The sequence below is a fragment of the Blastomyces dermatitidis genome, assembly GCF_000003525.1.
Source record: "Blastomyces dermatitidis ER-3 genomic scaffold supercont1.4, whole genome shotgun sequence".
Taxonomy (NCBI): Eukaryota; Fungi; Ascomycota; class Eurotiomycetes; order Onygenales; family Ajellomycetaceae; genus Blastomyces; species Blastomyces dermatitidis.
In genome coordinates, this window is record NW_025544777.1 from 1,627,107 (window position 1) to 1,648,318 (window position 21,212).

General features: G+C 30.3%; 2 protein-coding genes across 2 annotated transcripts; both read left to right on the plus strand.

Moving 5' to 3' along the window:
* Nucleotides 1-2,914: 2,914 nt before the first annotated feature.
* BDCG_16838 (uncharacterized protein) lies at nt 2,915-3,286 on the plus strand (the record flags this gene model as incomplete). The annotated part of the gene is made up of 2 exons (XM_045426030.1): nt 2,915-3,212; nt 3,267-3,286. The coding sequence occupies 2 exons, from the start codon at nt 2,915-2,917 to the stop codon at nt 3,284-3,286; spliced, it is 318 nt and encodes a 105-aa protein (XP_045280732.1).
* A 5,354-nt stretch (nt 3,287-8,640) lies between these two features.
* BDCG_04069 (uncharacterized protein) lies at nt 8,641-9,108 on the plus strand (the record flags this gene model as incomplete). The annotated part of the gene is made up of 2 exons (XM_045419742.1): nt 8,641-8,700; nt 8,773-9,108. The coding sequence occupies 2 exons, from the start codon at nt 8,641-8,643 to the stop codon at nt 9,106-9,108; spliced, it is 396 nt and encodes a 131-aa protein (XP_045275975.1).
* Between the last annotated feature and the right edge of the window lie 12,104 nt (nt 9,109-21,212).

Here is a 21,212-nt window from a genome sequence, read left to right on the forward strand (position 1 = left end):
AATAATGTAATATCTGATGAAGAGTTCAAAGCTGTCAGAAATGAATATTTTTCAGATATTAAAAGATCTAAAACAGACTGCTGAAATAAATTTCTTGAAGAAGCATAAGAAAAGAAAGTTTTTAAAGCTTTTAACTATACTAAAACAAGAAGTGTAGCAAAACTTCCAGTCTTAGAATATGAGTTTCAGAATGAATCATATACAGTAAACTCTTTTGAGAAAAAATGTTAAGCTTTTATGAGAATTCTCTTTCAGAACTCATCAGATTCAGATTCAGATTCAGAGAAAGAGAATATATCATATCTTAACTGCATTGATGAAAATGACAGAGAATGACCTGATCTTACATAAGATGAATTAGAGTCAGCTATCTTCTTAAGTTCTGTTAAGACTGCTGCAGAGCCTGATTCAATTAATCACTTGATTATTCAAAATACATATTTGTACTTAAAGAATGAATATTTTGAGCTCTTTTTCAATCTCTTAAAAAATGAATATTATTCTGAATGCTGAAGAGAAGTCACTGAAGTGATTCTTATAAAATCTAATAGAAAAACTTCAATTTCTAAGTCATATAGAGTAATATCTCTATTGAACTGTCTAGAGAAGGTTTTAGAAAAGATAATAGCTACTCAACTATCTTTTATAAGCTCTATAGATAATTCTCTTTTATTCAGTGAATAAATGAAAGATAGAAAACAATATTCTGCAATTGATACTGTTCTCTCAGTTGTTCATAATATTTAAATAGCAAAGCATGAAGATCTGGTCTCAACTGCAGTTTTTATTGATATAAAGAAGCATTTAATCATGTTTCAAAGTCAAAGTTAATTCAGATATTAAAGATGTTAAAACTGCTACTTTCTCTAATAAAATGAGTTAACTATTTTATATGTAAAAGAATTATACAACTTTTCTTTGATGAAATGAAATAAGACAAGACTGAGATAAAAATAGAAGTGCTGTAAGAATCTTTAATCTCACTCATTTTATTTATAATATACACTGTATATCTATTCAAAGATAGAAATATGAAAATAGTGCAATTTTCAAGTTATGTAGATGATATTAATCTAGTCTACAGCTTAAAAACTATTAAAGAGAATTTGAAAGTGATTGAAAAAGCTATAAAGAAAATTCTTGTCAGAGTAGATATCAATCAAATTTAATTTAATATGAATAAAACTGAGTTAATTCATTTCTTTGCTAGATTCAATGAGAAAGAACTATCTCTAACTCTTTTAAATAGAGAGATTAAACCCAGTTTAAATATCAAATGATTAGAAGTATGATTAAACTCCAAGTTGAATTTTAAATATTATATTTAACAAAGAAGTGTCAAGACAGAAAGACTATTGAATAACATTATCAGACTATTAAATACAGAGAGAGGTCTATTCTTCCAGACTATGAGACAGTTATATATAGCTTGTATTAACTTAGTAGCTGATTATGAAGTTCAAGTTTGATGAAATAATCAAGAAAATTTCACTGAACTCTTTCAAAGTCTGTAAAACAGAGCTTTGAGAAGAATTCTGAGAGTATTTAAATCATCTTCTATTAAAGCAATGAAAATTGAAGCTTCAATTCCTTCTTCAGCTATTAGATTTGAAAAAGTCTGTATGAACTATGCACTAAGAGTTATAAAGATGAGCTCAAATTATATAATCAGAGAAAGAGTCTCTTCTTCATTTTCATCAATTAACTCTGAAAATGAACTGAATTGAAATAGATTTCTTGATTGAAATGAAAATAATTCTTCAAAGAAAATGTCTTCTCAACTTTACAGACTATACTCTCTGATTAAAAATCAATTTTCTTCTTTAAATATTGAAAAAGTGAATCATGAGAAGTTATCTCTCTGAAGAGAAAAGCTTGAATCTCTTATAGACTTATAAATAAGTGAACTATTAAAAGAGAAAGAATATGAACAGCATTTAAAGAGAATTTCTACAATTAATATAAAAAACTCTATTCTGATTTATTCAAATGACTTAAAAAATGAGAATCTGAATAGATTAGATACAGGCATTGCTTATACTGAAGATAATATCAACTTTATCTCAGATTTCTGAAATTTAGGCTGTGAATCTGAAGTCTTTAATACTGAACTATTTACAATAGTGAAAGCTTTCAAACTCATAGAAATAAAATCTTATAAAAGAGGAAATAGTTTGAAAGAGATATGAATATTCTCTGATAGTCAAGCTACTTTAAAAAGCCTTAGAAATAGTCAGATTCATAATAATAAAATGAATCTTGAACTGATCTTAAACTCTGTTTTGAAAATTCAAAGAAGAAGAATATCTGTCACGCTCCCCGGCCGCGCCAAGGCCCTGCTGCGGTTTCACACGGCCCATCACTTCCATGCGGATGATTTCATCCATCCCGCAGGCTGACTGAACCGGTTTCCAACCACTCTATGACATCATTCAGATATATCATAGAAAGATCTGATTGATGAATATGAGAACCCCGCTTCTATATGAGGTCAGCAGATTACTCTTCCTTGGCAATGAGATGCCGCTGAGGTATCGCTTCAGCTATTCTCACTTGTGGAATGAGAGAAGGGTATCTGCTCATTGTCTATATAGAATAGCTAGATGCTGGCTTCTCATTAAAGAAGTCAGTGATTTGTTTCTTTTTCTTCTACTGAAATATATATGAGAGTTACTGCATACATTATACAATCTTCTTAGTATACTAAGTATCATATCTGTGATATTCTTGCAATAACCCTGTAGTCTACAAGCTCACTATTTAAGCAAGATAGTCAAGCTCACTCATACAGGTTCTCAAACAACTATCTCTATATAATGTTATCAACTAGTCATCACTTCAGTTCTGTCATGTTACAATTCAAATTGCTTAATCTGATTATACATTTGAATCAGTCAAGCTCTAACAGACTGATATGATCTCATACACTTACACTGAGATCAACCTGATCTCACTCTCTGAGGGAAACACTACATTATTCTCTAAAGTGCATACACCTCTATTCTGGCAGGAATCTGAGATTTCTGAACCTGCTGCACATTTTGACATGAGCTCTTCAACTGCTCTGCCACCGCCGCGGCCTCTACACACCTACATCTATTATGAAGATAGAGAGATTAAGGTCAGAGATTCACTGAGATATAAGAAAAACATCTTGTCTGAATTTCACAGCTTTATCTGTATTCTTGAACAGAAATTCTGCCTTAACCTGAGTCAGTATAATACTCATGAGATATGAGTAATATATACTGCTAACCTCCTTGAAGGCACCTCTGCAACTACTTGAGTCATTAAGAAGAGAAAGCTTGAGTGTATCAATACTGTCATGACTTGAAAAGAATTCAAGAACTTTCTACTGAATCAAATTGAAGATCACTGCAACTGCAGCTTCACAGCAGCACAGCAGTTCAACTCATTATATCAATGAGATGATGAGAATTCTTTCAATTTCAATATAAGATTTAAAGAATATTGAGAGAAATTAACTGATGATTTGAATCAATTAAAAACACAGCTTTATCTCATAAAGCTGACTCACAAGATACAGATAATAATATTATAATATCAGAGTTTATTAATCAATTACACTGAGCTTGTCAATCTGACTTTCTGAATCTATTTGAATAATCAATTCTCTGAGAAAAAGATTAATAAGATCTCTTCTAAGTAATTAATGACAGAATCTAAATAATACTGTGACAGCTTCAGTGCAGAGAAAGTAAAGAAGAATTTTAAATATTCTGATTCTTCACTCACTGTAAAGAAATGTTAAAAAAGATTTGATAAAGATCTCTATTTTAAGTGTAGAGTTGATGAACACTATATCAGTGATTGTAAGAAGCTGAAGAAGAGAAGAAACTGAGAAGATATCTTCTCAAAGTTAACTTCTCTTCTGATAAATGTATCTGCAGAAGATAACAAAGAGAAAGAAATAAAGAATTGATAATTCTCATATCTCTGAGTTCATGTTATAATCACAATGTATACTCTGAATGAGAAGATATCAGTGAGATGTCTACTTGACTCTGAGATAGATACTAATTTCATATTCTATTTCTTTTCTTTAATGAAGAATTGAAAGAAGATAGATTCATCAGATTATGTGAAATTCACAGATGAAATGAAATATCACTGTTTTGATATAATTCAAGTAAAGTGTGTAGTCACAGACTCAGAAGAAATCTCTAAGAAGAGTAGTCTGCTTCTTCACACAGTTAATATCATAGATGAGAATGTCATTCTAGATCTTCTGTAATTGAGAGAAAACAATTCTCTCATTGACTGAGTCACTCAGACATGATGATACTGTCTCACTAATGAAGAGACAGTGATAGAGAAATCTAAAGAGTTTCATTGAAAGAATCTTGAGAAAAAGATTGAGTCAATATACTGTGTAGCAGATGATTGAGACTTGAAAATAGATGAAGAAGTCATCACTCTCACTGCAAGATTGACAGCAGTATTTATCATTGAAGACAGATGTACACAATGTCTCTTTACAGATTTTAAGAATATCTTTTTGAAAAGAGAAGCAGTGAAGTTTCCTGATATCAAGATATAATATAAGATTTGTCTTGAAGATGATGTAACAGTGCTGTATAAGTCTCTTTATAACTTATCTGTAAAGAAATTGAATATTCTATGCAAATATCTTGAAGAAGTGCAATCAAAGAACTGAATATATTTATCAAAGAGTTCAGCAGAGATGTCTATACTCTTTATACTCAAGAAGAATAATAGACTATATCTATGCATAGACTACAGAGACCTTAATAAGATGATGATTAAGAATTACTATTCACTATTATTAATTGATAAGATAATCAATCAATTATCTGAAGTAAGAGTGTTCTCAAAGATTGATATACAGAATATCTATCATAGAATCAGAGTTAATAAAGATGATATTTGAAAAATAGCTTTTTATACTAAGTACAGCAATTTTGAATATCTTGTTTTATCTTTTGATCTTTGTAACACTTCAGTCATCTTTCAGATCTATATAAATAAGATACTGCAGAGCCTTGTCAATGTCTTCTGTATAATATATCTGAATGACATTTTAATCTTCTTGAAATCAGAGAAAGAACATGATACTTATATTCAGAAAGTATTAAGTTGCTTAAGACAGCATTAACTTTATACAAACACTGAAAAATACTCATTCTATATATAGAAGATTGATTTCTTAGATTATATTATTGAGATGAATGACATTTCAATGAATAGAAGCTGAGTCTTCATCATTAAGAACTGGCCAGTACTATGAATATATCATGAGATGCAGATATTTCTAGAATTTGTGAATTTCTACAGATAATTCATTTATATATATTCACAGATTACTATCTCTCTTACAGATCTGTTAAAGAGAAGTGTGAAAGACAGAAAAACAGAACTGTTTATTCTCACTCAAGACACTGTGCAGGTGTTTATGAAATTGAAACAAGCTTTTACAGATGTTATAATACTGAATCATTTTAATCTTAACTTATTCAGTCAGTGTGAGACTGATATATCTGAGAATGAGATCTGTGAAATCTTTTCACAGTTGACACTGAAGATCTTTCAATATTGAAAGAATTAGAGAATAATCATCTCTGAGAAAACAGACAATGAATTGTCTGTAAGAGAAGACTTTTTTACAGAGTCTATAAGACACTGTGAATAAAGATCAGTGATCTTCTTCTTCAAGAAATTATCACTCACACAGAGAAGATATGATATTCATAATCAGAAAATATTAGTAATTATTAAATTCTTTAAGATCTGATAACATTATCTTCAGAGTAGTAAGTACTCAGTGTAAGTTCTCACTGATCATGTAAATCTATGTTACTTCTTGATAACAAAGAGCTTGACAGAATGTCAAGCCAGATAAGTGAAGCTGCTTTCAGAGTATGATTTCTATATTCAATACTGTTCAGATTGGCTTAATCTCACTGACATACTGTCTAAACAGCCTGATTATAATATTGTTGATATGGAGAAGAATTTCATAAAAGAATCTCTATCATCACTGCAGAAGAAGCTGGCTGCAGAGAATTGAGATTCTCTAAAGCTCAGAAACAGTGCTGAAGAGACAGCTGTGTGACTCAGTATAGAAGATGAAAGAGAACTCAGATCTCTGCAGAGAACTGACACTGAAGATCATAAGCTTCTCATGTTATATCTTACAATCATTGAATTGATAAAGAATAAAACAGTCTACAATCTTTCAATCTGACTACTTTTAAAATTCATTGATAAGTTATAGAAGAGAGATATCTCTACTACAGCTTGAATTCAGAAGTTGAAGAAGAAAGAATCTGATTTAAACTTGAAAGAGACAGACTCTGAGCAGAGCAGTGCTGCTAAGAAATCAAGTCACTGATAACTAGAAGAATGTGAACTTCTACTGCTGAATAATTCAGTCTTCATTTCTTATAGCAGAGTAGTGTGTCAGAAGTTATTGAGAATTTATTATAATAATCTTCATACAGAGCACTTCAGGTTAGAGAAGACTGAGAAGCTTCTGAAATATAAATATATTTAAGACAAGCTCTGAGCAGATGTCAAAGAGTATATTAAAACTTATAATATCTATCAAAGAATAAAGATCTCACAGTATAAGTAATACAGTGAGTTGATATTACTGTCTGTTTTAAAGAACTCATAACAGAATCTATTAATGAATTTCATAGTTGATCTATCAAAGTCAACAAGAGTCAAAGAATATGACTCAATTTTAGTCATTATTAACTGCTTCATGAAGATGATCAGATATATCTCTACTTATAAAAAGATTAAAGTCTCTGAATTGACTGATCTGTTTTTAGATATCATTATTCATAATCACAGTGCTTCAAAATTATTAATAACAGATTGAGAATCTCTCTTCATCAGTAAATACTGATCAGCTTTTTACTATCATCTTATAATAAGATGTCTTCTCAGTATCACATTTCATTCACAGACTGATGATCAGACTGAACATCAGAATCAGATACTAGAATAGCATCTTCAAGCATTTTATTTATATTATCAGAATGATTGACTCAAACATCTTCTGATCACTGAATTCATATATAATAATACAAAGAATGTAATCTTAAAAATATCTTCTTTCTATACTTATTATGAATATAATTCTTCATTATTCAGTGATGTCACAGACAATGTTTCAAAGAGAAGAATAGACAGTCAGAATATCAGACAGATACAGAGAATGAAGTATCTCTCAGTATCAGAAGTAAAAGCAAGATTGAAACTTTTAAATAAAATTTATAAGAAGACAGTGAAAAGCATTCACTGTATTCAGAAGCAGTAGATAAAATACTATAATTAAAAATATCTTTCAATGAAGTTCTTAATAGAGAATCAAGTACTACTTTCAGCAAAGAATATTAAGATAATAAGACTGTGTAAGAAGCTCAGTGAGTAGTGACTAGAATCTTTCTCAGTAACAAGAGTGATGAGTAAGCAGACATATAAGTTAAAATTACTCACAGAATTGAAATCAATTCATTCTGTTTTTCATATTTTCTATTTAAAGTTCTATAAGTAACACTCTGAAATGAAGCTGTCTCAGCTGAATAATATCAAGATTGAGAGTGATACTGAATATCTTATAAAGAAAATATTAAATAAGTGAATATATTACAGCAAGCTTCAATATCTCATTAAATAGAAAGATTATTCATTATCAAAGAATTCATGAAAATCACTTAAATATTTGAAGAATACTGAGAAAGAGATTACAAGCTATGAGACAGCTAGTAGAGACTGTCTCATTACATATCAGAGATATTGAATAAGAAATACTACTTGAGACTTCTCATTTTTCTTAAAGAATTTTTTAGAGATAATCTTATAATGATGAGCTGATATCTTATAGACTCTGTAGCACTCTTCTTCTATTTTCTCTCAAAGGATTTTTTAGAAGTTTAATGAGACTATACAAGTGTAAAATTTCTGAAGCGGTTAATAAGAAAAGAGAGAGATATTTGAAATTAATAAAAAGATTAATATTAATTAATCTGCAGACTGCTGCTAATCTAATGAGACTGTAGCTCACTGAAAAAGTAAAAAGAGAGAAATCTCAGAATCTACTCATTAATAATCACACTCTTATTAAACTCATTCTTTACTGTTGAAGTCTCTGATATTAGTATCTTTGTCTGTTAAGAAGTTAGTACTGCAGCACTGCAGAAGAGCAGAAGAAATATATAAAATATTAACTTATTAACTTACAAAGTATCTCAGTTATCTGTTTCAATTGAAGTGAGATTCTCTTCAATCAGTGATTAATCTCTATGACACTTTCAACAGTAGTACTGACTGACTTCTTCTTAAGATCAGTCATTCTGAGATATTTTTTCATCTCAGAGACTCATGCTTTCATCTTCTTTTATAGATAAGCAAGACAGATCTCTTCAGTCTTAATGAAATCTATCAATACTTGAAGCTCTGAGACTCTCACTCTGTACTGCTTGAGTATCTAGACTTCTTATCAGAGGTGATACAACATCTTCCTGTGAGATAATACTTACAGAGAGATAGAAGTCATTGTTACAGATGTAACAGAAACAATGAAAGTGAGAGAAGAAGTAAGTGTATAAAATCCCTCTCTTCTTCAGCTGCTTAGCACAGCACAGACAGATGACAGTGCTGATCAGAGACTGTATCAGAGCCTTCTCACAGAGAGAAGACAAAGAAACTGTGAGACTCTGCAGACTCAACTCAGCAGTATTCTGAGCAGGGCTCAGATGTGCTGTGAAAGAGAAACTACAGATTGAGCTTCTCAGAGCCACTGTTTTCAGAACCAAGCTTTTCTCAGATTCCTCTCTGAATGATCACATGAGATCATACATCACTGTATTGGCTGAGAAGGGGGGCGGCATCACAACAGTAATGAGAGAAGCAGAGGGCAGATCAGATGCAGACATATCAGCTGGCAGAAGAAATGATACCTCACTGCACAGCACAGCTACTATCACCGCAGCTGCAAGAGATGCAGAAGAGAAAGAAGATGTAGCAATGAGAGCAGTGCTTCCACAGCTCATTGACACTGCCTCTGCCTTCAACCTGGCTTTCTTTGCAGCCACAGAGGCCGCAGCCGCACCATGAAGATGTTTACTCACTAGAAAATGTCAGAATAAGCCCTCTACTATCCTTCAAGAATGATACTCCTATGCACTCACTATTGCAGATGAGAGGGAGAGGAAGAAAAATGTGTTATAGAGAGAGAGAATCTTTTCAAAAAAATCCTGTTACTACTGTTAGCTTTGCTTCTAAAATACATCACTTTTGCAGGAAATTTCATATATAGAATAGAATATATTAAAAGATCTATAAGTCATTTATTAATTACATTTTTCACACTTTAAATCAATATATAAGAAACTCACTTATCACATGTTTGATTTGAATGAAGATGAGAAAAGAAAGATCTACACAGTCAGTAGAAAAACTCATCTATTTCTTTATATCACACACAGCACATACACTGTCAATCAGTTGATAATCATTGCTATACAATAAAGATAATTTCTAATTCAGTAATCTTGAGAACATAGAGACTATGCTCTTAAAGAGAAGAGTATTGTCATACTCTCAGTCATATCAAGGCCTCACTGCAGTTTCACACAGCTCATTACTTTCATGTGAATGATTTCATTCATTCTACAGATCAATCAAACCAGTTTTCAATCACTCTATGATATTATTCAGATATATCATAGAAAGATCTGATTGATAAATATAAGAACCTCACTTCTATACAAGATCAGCAGATTACTCTTTCTTGACAATGAGACATCACTGAGGTATCACTTCAGCTATTCTTACTTATGAAATGAGAGGAGAGTATTCACTCATTATCTATATAGAATAGCTAGATGCTGACTTCTCATTAAAGAAGTCAGTAATTTGTTTCTTTTTCTTCTACTGAAATATATACAAGAGTTACTGCATGTCTCATATAATCTTCTTAGTATACTAAGTATCATATCTGTGATATCCTTGCAATAACCCTGTAGCCTATGAGCTCACTATTCAAGCAAGATAGTCAAGCTCACTTATACAGCTTCTCAAACAACTACCTCTACATGACGCCGCTAACTAGTCATCACTTCGGTTCCGTCATGTTACAATATCAAAGCTGATAATTCATCTGCACTGAGTTCCTGCTCATATGAATATTCATGACAATGAATTGACTGATTCAGCTGTAAAAAAGAGTGTAGAATTAAGCAGATCTATTCAAAAAATTGTGTTCTGATCTTTTATAAAGAGAAAAATAAAAGAATCTTGTTTAAACAAGTAAAATGAAAGCTGATAAAAACAAAAGAAGAGTATACATTATTCAAGATTTGAAACAAAACCCAAGTGAAAATCTTGTTCAATTAAATGTAAAAAGAAAATATTCTCATGTATAATACAGCTGAAACTAGAACATGGCTATTTTAAATCTTATATACAAAGATTTGATGATAGATTTGTCTCAATAGAATGCTCATTCTGCAATGCAAATGAGAATTCTGAGTATATTATAATACACTGTACATTATACAATAGTCTCAGAGTCAGATTGAAAGAGAAGTATAATCTAAATCAATTAAATATGAGATTCTTATTCTCAACTGAGACAGGAATTAAATACTTAACAGACTTTCTATCAGAAACTTAAGCAGCTATAAGAAAATGACTAAATTCAGAATTATCTGAATATGAAGAGAAGAAAATCAATCAGATATAGTCTGTTAAAACAGCTATACACTATCTTTTAATAATTTGTTTTGTTACAGTCTCTCTTTACTTTATCTTTTTCTTTAAACTTCTTTCTATCTATCTATTTAATGTGTCTATCTTTAAGACTGTGTTCTTTTTCTCTTTTCTGTTGTCATGATATTGTCAAATGATTTCAAAGTATCAGAAGATGTTAAAACACTGCAATTTGTAAACAGTTTTTGTATTCTGAGCTGAAATTTTCTGATTTTGCATATCTGAAATTGATGAATGTATAATAGTTAACTTTACAGATATAGAAAAAACCCTGAGAACTAAAAGTTCTCAGGTAGATGTCATAGTCTCTGACTGCATACATCTATAATTGAAGAATAATAATAATAATAATAATAATGAAGAGCTCATATCAAAATGTATAGCAGATTCAGAAATCTCATATTTCTGCTGAGATAGAGATGTATATACTTTAGAGAATGATATGAAGTTTCTCTCAGAGAATGAGATCAGATTAATCTCAGTACAGATGTATGAGATTATATTAATTCATTAATAAAGCTCAACTGATTCAAACTTATAATTAGATAAAGTGATTTGAATTGTAATATAACAGAACTGAAGCAGTGACTAGTCAGTAGTATTATGTAGAGATAGTTATTGAGAAGTTATATAAGTAAGCTTGACTATCTTGCTTAAATAGTGAGCTTGTAGACTACAGAGTTATTGCAAGAATATCACAGATATAATACTTAGTATACTAAGAAGATTGTATGAGAAATGTAGTAACTCTTATATATATTTCAGTAGAAGAAAAATGAATCACTGACTTCTTTAATAAGAAGCCAGCATCTAGCTATTCTATATAGATAATGAGTAAATATTCTTCTTTCATTTCATGAGTAAGAATAGCTAAAGTGATACCTCAGCAGCATCTCACTGTTAAGAAAGAGTAATCTGCTAACCTTATATAGAAGCAGAGTTCTCATATTCATCAATCAGATCTTTCTATGATATATCCGAATGATGTCATAGAGTGGTTGGAAACCGGTTTGAACAGCCTGTGAGATGAATGGAATCATCCGCATGAAAGCAATGAGCCGTGTGAAACCGCAACAGGGCCTTGACGCGGCCGGGAGTGTGATATTAAGAATATTCTTAATCTCTCACTTAAGTTTATTATCTTCTTCTATGATCTCTGATAACTGTCAATCAGAAGTCAGTTGAGAAGAGAACAGATCAATAATAGTATAGCAGAGTAAGCTTATATAAAAGACACTATAAATCTCTGATAATATGTTAAGATAATAATTGTAACTGTCTAGAACTTCTATTATCTTATATTTAACATAGCAGTAATTCAGTGTATAAGATGAGTATATGATTTATATATTCTTAAAATTCAATCATATCAGATCTTCTATCTCATATTACTCAGTAAAATCTTAGTAAACATTAGTTTAATCTTCTTAATTCTGTTTAGTACTCACTATAAAGGCTTCTGCTTAATTACAAGCATCTCAGAGCTTTGTTACTATATTATCAGTGATCTGAATCAGACTGTGAGAATTTAGTGTGAAATGTATAATCTCTAGAAGATTCAATATCTTTATATAATATTTATATATGAGAAAGAACAGACTTACATCTATTGAAACAGCATTTCAGTCATTGATATTGACTTCAGTATGCAGAAGAAAATTATATCAATCATCTTATAAGTAATTACAGAACTTATAAAGATAATTCTTTATAGTCTAAATTATCTATTCTGATACATTATCAGTCTCAGAGTGATAGACAGTTAATAAACAGTGTATAATCTTGAGAACTTGACAGATTCTTGTTCAGAGAGCACTTATAAATTGACAGTCTTAATTTAATACTATATATCTCAGTAATTCATATATTTAATATAATAAACTCTGTAGAAAAGCTTCAGCAACTTGTTCAGTATTTATCTTATTATAAGATTTCAATATTATATTCTTACTCAATCAGTTCATAATGATCAGAACATTTCTATAATTCTTACTCTTAGAGAGATTAATAGTGAAGTTAATTACTATATCTTATTAGATTCTATTAGAGATATTAAGCAGTTTCAGCAGATCTTTTCTACAGTTCTTTTATAAGATAATAAAGAAATAACAGTTACAGTTTCAGATAAAATATCTGATGCTGTTCAATATCTCAGACTAGTAGAACTGTTAAGAGATTATTCAATACAGTTATTTATAATCTGAATAGCTAGTTATATAAGAATCATGCATCTCTTGTATTATCTGAGTGTACAAGAATTCAGAATGAGAGACTCAGCATCATTCACAGAATCATAGAGTATTATTATCATTAATTAAGTATTCTGAGATATCAGTTCTTATATATAGTTCTGAAGAGAATCAGAGTGCTTCTTAACATACTACTTCAGTAAGTACTTGAAGAAGTTCATCAGTTTGAGCTGTTATATACCACAATTTATTCAGTGTAGAAGAAGTGAAGATATTGATATCAGTATTAGTTCAGAGAGAGAGTATTCTAATCAGAGAAGTATGTATAGTATCATGAGTTATTTCATCTTAATCAATCAATATCTTTAGATTTAAGAGCTGATGTTCTCAGTTCATTCAACAGATATCTGTTACATCAGAAGGTATATCTTACTCTTATTATAAGAGAGTATCTATCATTGAGTTCTGACTGTCAGAACAGTAGTGTATTGTAAAATAAAAGCAGCTTAAGAACTCAGATCATCATATCTGTTATTCAGTGAGTTTACAAGTAGTATGTAAGAAATCCTGCTTCTCGCGGATTCTTTACCTCTATTTCTATCTCTCACATAATCAATAGGGTTAGCGGCTCTTGGCTACACACAACTATATAGACTGGAGTTCATGAATACTATTTATAACTCAGCTTGAATACTATTATATATTTAATTTTCATATTTTATCTTTCTATTATGAATACTTCTAGTAGTTAATAGTACATATTATATCAAGCTGCAAACATCTGAATAATTGTCTGTAAGTACTTATTCTTACATTTCAAGCTCTGTCAGTTAGCAACTGTCTGTTATAACTGAAAGAACTAGAAACTTATATACTTTAATCTCTATGAACTCTACTGCAGACACTCAGAAGCAGTCATCTGAATTATGAATAATCTCTATAAAAGAAGTCTCAGAGAACTTATTAATTACTCACAGAATATCATTCTCTACATCTGTAATAGAGAAATTCTTTAAACTAATGAATAAATCAATCTCAGTGAAAAATATTCTGAAGTATCTTCTATAAGATTAAGCTATTTTTCTATAAGAAAGGCTTACTATCTGTAAACACTCTTAAACTGAGTCTCTAAACATAATCTTCAGAGATATCTATACACTGAAAAGAAACTTTCTTAAGCTGTAATCACTTAAGATTAACTACTGAATTATAATCTATAAAAGCTTTTACAAGTTTATATTTGAAATTAACTCACAAGTGCAGCTGTGTAATATAAAAGATGAAGAAGCTGTCATCTATATAATAACAGATCTCTACTATACTGAAATCAAGAACTAGCTGAATTATCTAGAGAATAATTATAAGAGATCTCACTAATCTGTTCTCAAGATCTATCTGAAGAATAAGTTGAAAAACTCTATAAGTTAGACAGAGAATATCTGAGCTGTGATTATTAATATTACAAAAAGAGATAAGAAATCTGATAAAGACTACTTACAGTGCTGTATAAAATTATAATATAAATTAAAATCTGTGAAAACAGAGCTCTGAAATAAGATCTGAATAATGATATTTATAAAGAGACTGAACAAAGATATGTAAAATAAGCTCATTAAGTAAGACTTTAAGCTCTTAACTCTGAAGAAACTGATAACTCTCATTTATCACTTACAGATCACTGTAAGAGTCACAGATCTATGAAGAGTGAATCACTAATCAGTCTCATAAGAATCAGAATAACAGAGAATAGATTTACTGAAAAAAGATAATAAGATATAGAGAGATTTATATCTGACTACTGAGCAGAGAGAGAGAGCTTCACAAGCTCTTATAAATAGAGTATATAATAGAAAGATTAAGAAAAAGAGTCTCTACTTTATCTATTTTAAATCAGAATATCTTTATATAAACTATCTAAATAAATTAAAATAGAAATTTGAGAAGTTATAAGCAGAGTCAGTAACAGTCTTCTTAAGAGTCTTGAAGCTGACATCTGAATCTGTTACTCTCTCAATGAAAATACATACTTATAGAGAGAGACTGTGTCACAGTACTGCTATCTTATCAGTATAAGAAGTATTAATAAACTCAGAATCTCAGACTACTATAGTATCTCTAAAGCTTGCAGAGTAAATAAGCTGAATAATGAAAACTGAGAATCTGCTCTTATAATAAGCAGAGTGTGAGAACTCAGATCTGAGATCTGAGAGACTTATAAAAGTTATCTTTGAATTACAAGATCTCTCTGAAATCTGAAGAAGATTTATAAAAACTATAATTATCACAGATATTACAGATGATATGTACTTAAGACTTGTATAACTTCAAAGACATAATTCATATATAGCTGTTTATGAGTCAGGTTTATACTTCTGATCAGTGTTAACAGACTCACTTACAGAGATAGAATCAGTTGATACTGCTGAGCTGATTAGAGAAGATAAGCTCATTGTAAGAGGCCTACGCCGAATAGATTGATATGATATTGATAGGTCTTATATAACAAAGAGAAAAACATTAGAGAAGGAAAAGAAAGAGAAAGTGCAAGAATTAGTGATTGAAGTGAATATTTATACATGTATGTGATGATATATGCAGTGGAGCTTCAGAGTGGAAGAATCTATATACATTAGTAGCAGCTGAGAATTGGCAATTGAGAATGACTGAGAATTAGAGTGTACACATTTGTAGCGGCTGAGAATTGATAATTGAGAATGACTGAGAATTAGAGCATATGGATTCAAGAATAAAGCAGTTGAAATCTGTGAAGTGTAATGAAATAGTCTATATAATTGATCAGACGCAGCCTGTCACATTAGCTCCTCTCTTTCAGAAGCAGTTCTCATCAGTCAAGAACTGCTGTTTCAGATAACATATAACTTGAAGTTCAGATCAGTTGATCATAGCTGATTCATTTCACAAGATATTATCAGCTGCAGCTGTGAAGTCTCTTATCAAGAATATCTTCAATCTTTCACTCAAGTTCATTGTCTTCTTCTATGATTTCTGATGACTGTTAATTGAAAGTCAGTTGAGAAGGGAACAGATCAGTGACAGTGTGATAAAACAAGCTTGTGTGAAAGACATCATGAATCTCTGATAATGTGTTAAGATAGTAGTTGTAACTACCTAGAACTTCTATTACTTTATACCTGGTATGATGATAATCTAGTATACAAGATGAACATGTGATTTATATATTCTTGAGATTCAATTATACAAGGTCTTCTATCTTATACTGCTCTGCAGAATCTCATCAGATATTGATTTAATCTTCTTAATCTTATTTCACAGTCATCATAAAGGCCTCTGCTCAGTCACAGGCATCTCAGAGCTTTGTTACTATATTATCAGTGATTTGAATCAGACTGCAGAGATTCAGTGTGAACTGTGTAATCTCTAGAAGATTCAACACTTTCATATGATATTTATATATAAGAAAGAACAGGCTTACATCTGTTGAAATAATATCTCAACTGTTAATAGTGACCTCTGTGTGTAGAAGAAGATTATGTCAATCATCTTATAAATAATTATAGAACTTACAAAGATAATTCTTCATAGTCTGAATTATCTGTTCTAATGTATCATCAGTCTCAGAGTGATAGATAGTTGACAGACAGTATGTAATCTTGAAAACTTGATAGATTCTTGTTCAGAAAGTGCTCACAAATTGATGACCTTAATTCAATACTATAGATCTCAGTAATTTATACATTTAATAGAATAGGCTCTGTAGAAAAGCTTCAGTAACTTATTCAGTATTTATTTTATTGCAAGATTTCAATATTATATCTTTACTTAATCAATTCATGATAATCAGAATGTTTCTACAACTCTTACTCTTAGATAGATTAATAGTGAAGTCAATTACTACATCTTATCAGATTCTATTAGAAATATTGAGTGATTTCAGTAGATCTTTTCTACAGTTCTTTCATAAGATAACAGAAGAACAGTAGTTGCAGTTTCAGACAAAGCATCTGATACTGTTTAATATCTCAGATTAATAGAACTCTTGAAAGATTATACTATACAGTTATTCACAGTCTGAATGATCAGTTATATATAAATTATACATCTCTTATATTATCTGAGTGTGTAAGAGTTCAGAGTGAGAGACTCAGTATCATTCACAGAATTATAAAGTATTATTATCATTGATTGAATATTCTGAGATGTTGATTCTCACACATAATTCTGAGAGAAATCAGAATACTTCTTATTATACTGCTTCAGTGAGTGTTTGAAGAAGTTCATCAGTTTAAGCTACTGTATATCATAGCTCATCTAATATAGATTTGAAAGAAGTTATGATATCAGTAACAGTTCTAATTGAAGAAGCATATATAGTGCTGTAAGCTGTTTTATCTTGATTAACTAGTATCTTCAGATTCAAAAGCCAGTGCTCTCAGTTCATTCAGTAAGTATCTGTTACATTGAATAGTATATCTTACTCTTGTTAAGAGAGGGCATCTGTCATTGAGTTCTGACTGTCAGAACAGTAGTGTATTGTAAAATAAAAACAGCTTAAGAACTCAAATCATCACATCTGTCATTCAGTGAGTTTATAAGTAGTTATGAAGTATTTAAGATTCTTATAATCTGTGATTATCTCAAATTCAGAGACACTTCAGAGTTCAGAGTCTTATTCTTCTAAACAGTATATAATTATAAGAAGTTTCTTATCATAGATCTCATAATTGGATTCAGCAGAACTCAGTTTCTTAGATATGAAGATATATAATTATAGAAGATCTTTATTATCATATTACAATATTACTTCTTCTATCACATAGCTAGAGAAATCAGCTTCAATAACTATCTTATAATCAGAATCAAATGTTATCAGTAGAGAGATATTAATAAATATCTTCCTTATCTGTGTAAATACTGCTTCAGCATTCACTGATCATTGAAATACTGAGTCTTTCTTAGTGAGTTCTGTAAGTGATCTCATAATATCTGAGAAGTTTCATATAAATTGCTGATAGAAGTTAGTAAATATGATGAAGCTTTATACATCTTTCACAGTGTATGAAGCCTCTCATTCAAGAATAGCAGAGATCTTCTCAGAATTCATTCAAATTCTCTTATCAGCTTCTATGATGAAACCTAAGTATTTAGTACTCTTGACTTCAAAATCACACTTATTAATATCAATTAATAGTTCTACTTCTCATAGTCATTGTAATACTCTTTGTACATACTCTTGATATTTCTTTCTGAATTCATCAGTGAAGATGAGAGTGTTATCTAGATAAATAGATACAAATTTATCAAGAAAGTCTCAAAGTGCTTAGTTAATATACTTCTGAAATGTACTGAGAGCATTGATCAGTTCAAAGAGTGTGACTACTTATTCAAAGAGACTATATTATATTCAGAATACTGTAAGTCACTCATCTTGTTCAGTGATGCAGATCTTATGAAACACAGTGATGATATTTAACTTTATAAATTATTGAGCTTGTTCAATGTGAGCTAGAGTTTCATTGATAAGAGATAAAGAATAACAGTCTTTCTTTGTTAATCTGTTCAATTCTTGATAATTCACACAGAACTGAAGTTCTTCATCTGGTTTCTTTGCAAAGAGAATAGAGACTGCAGTAGAAGAGTTACTAATATATATGAATTCTTTATTTAACAGATTATTAAGTGTTCTTTGAAGAAGAAGAAGTTCATCTCAGAACATGTTATAAAGAGAGTCTTATAACAGTTCAAGATTCTTATCATTCTTTTTCTCTAACTTGATACTGTGATTCACTTCAGAATCTTATAAGAGAGATATATTCATAATATTATCTTATCAGAAGACATCTAGATATTCATGATATTATTAAGAGAGTTTTATATAAGAATCTGTTATTGTAACACAGAATAACTTTTCTAGAGCCTTTTTAATATCAGTCAGACTGACAGAATAGATTGTCATATAATTCTGCTATCAGTGACTTCTTTTTCAGAGTATTTTATACACATTAACAGAGATCAGTGTCAGATTCATGATCTTATGAATATCATCTTTATGAATTCTATCATTGTTAGAGAATATCAAGCTTCTGTTTCAAGTATTTAACAAGATGTCTTATTCAGATAGTCATACAAGTTCTAACATAAGATTATAATCAAGATTATCAACTTCATATATGTAGATATTTTCATATAGATGTTCTTTTACATCTATAGTCAACTTCATCATGTAACAGATATAAATGTCTTTTGAATCATTAAATTCTGCAAGAAGTCAGAGTTTTGATAAGAGAATACACTGAAGATTATAATATCTTCTAACTGAAGATTTTATCATTGTATAATGATATAGACTGCTGTCTATCATGGCTTTCATATTATACATGTTATCAATCATAGTAGATACAAGAATCATATTCATTATCATTTTCTCTTTAAATTGTTATCATTCAATCTCTTCAAGCTTCTGTTTGTGAATTTGAATAGAAGCTAATCTTTTCTCTATTTCATCAGGGCATTCTCATAGTTATCTTCTGAATCTTTCTCTAATATAACATGATTGATATGGACAGAAGTTGATTTATTCTTTAAATAAGAAGACACTGATCTTTCTCTTGAGTGTGAAGATATATAGATTAATCAGCAGTTGAAAGTGATGTGTTCTGATCAGTTACAGTTGATATACACTTTATATTGACATTAATCAGTGACTTCTTCAGAAGTGATCTCAGAGACTCAGAAGCCTGTTCAGACAGTGAAGACTCTTGCTTATATATAGTCATTTGAGTCTACTCAATTCATGACATCTGCATCATTGTTATTCTTCAGCACGGGTGTATAAGTGACTGAAATATTTCTCAGTACAGATGTGTGAGTATAATATCTTCTATCACTGTTCTGTATACTCTTGAGCTTGATAAGATAATCATTCAATGTCTGAAGCTGTGTGCACAAGTCTTCATAAGTTAAGTCTTCATTTATACTTATGAGAGTCTGTAAGAGTTTGAAAGTTAATATCTTCTTAAGCATGCTAATCTTCATTCAATCTTCTTAAGATTAATTACCTGCTTCTAAGATCTTGATATTGAAGTCAGAAATGAATGTTGTAAGAGAAGTGTTTCTCTGTCAGATACTCTGTAATCAATCTAACACTTTCTATTATATAACAGTGTCTCAGAACAGAATATCAAGATATTTAATAATATTATCAGATGTTTATAACACTGATTCACATGCTTTCATCTATGAATGAAACTTCTGTTTCATGTGATTCTTCAATTATTCATTGATATATCAATCTTGATTGATTAATGAACTGATGATATCTTCATCTACACTCAGTTTCACAAGCATTTTCATTCTTCATGATAAGTAGAGAGTAAGATCAGAAGTATTAAAATATGTAGAAGTATCTAAGCATTCTTTCAGCACTTTTATATTCAATTCTGTAGATGTTGAAATTGCATGAATTAATCATTGAATCTCTTTATATTAAAGTTGTTGAGTTACATGCATATCAGCTATTTGTTGTTATTATAATTTCAACATTGCTTAGAGTCACTGTGATATTATATCTATACTCACATTTAAGAGTTCTATATTATCATTAGACATGATTGTATCAATCATCAGATGTGTAATTATATGAATATCTTATACATCTGAGTGTCAGAACTCTCAGATCTTTTACTGACATTCTTTTTATAAGATTTTATTATAAGGTCAGAGTGACTGATAAGCAAGCTTCTATCTGAGAACTCAGTGTTCACTTTAACTGATTGTTTCTCTTTTCTTACATATTATTATGCATTTGAATATCTCTCAATGAATAATTGTTTCTAATGAGAAGACAATGAATGTTTTTCTAGTATAGAGAGCCTACACTGAATAGATCAGTATGATATTAATAGGTCTTATATAACAAAGAGAAAAACATTAGAGAAGAAAAAGAAAGAGAAAGTGCAAGAATCAGTGATTGAAGTGAATATTTATACACATATGTGGTGATGTATGCAGTGGAGCTTTGAGGCGGAAGAATCTACACATGTTAGTAGCAGCTGAGGATCGGTGATTGAGAATGGCCGAGAATCGGAGCATACGCGTTTGTGGCGGCCGAGGATCGGTGATCGAGAATGGCCGAGAATCGGGGTGTACGCGTTCGAGAATGAAGCGGTTGGAATCTGTGGAGTTTAACGGAATAGTCTATATAATTGATCGGGCGCTAGTCCGCCTCATTCATCTTATAATGACTTTACTATATGTCTGAGCAACTTTTCAGTAATGAAA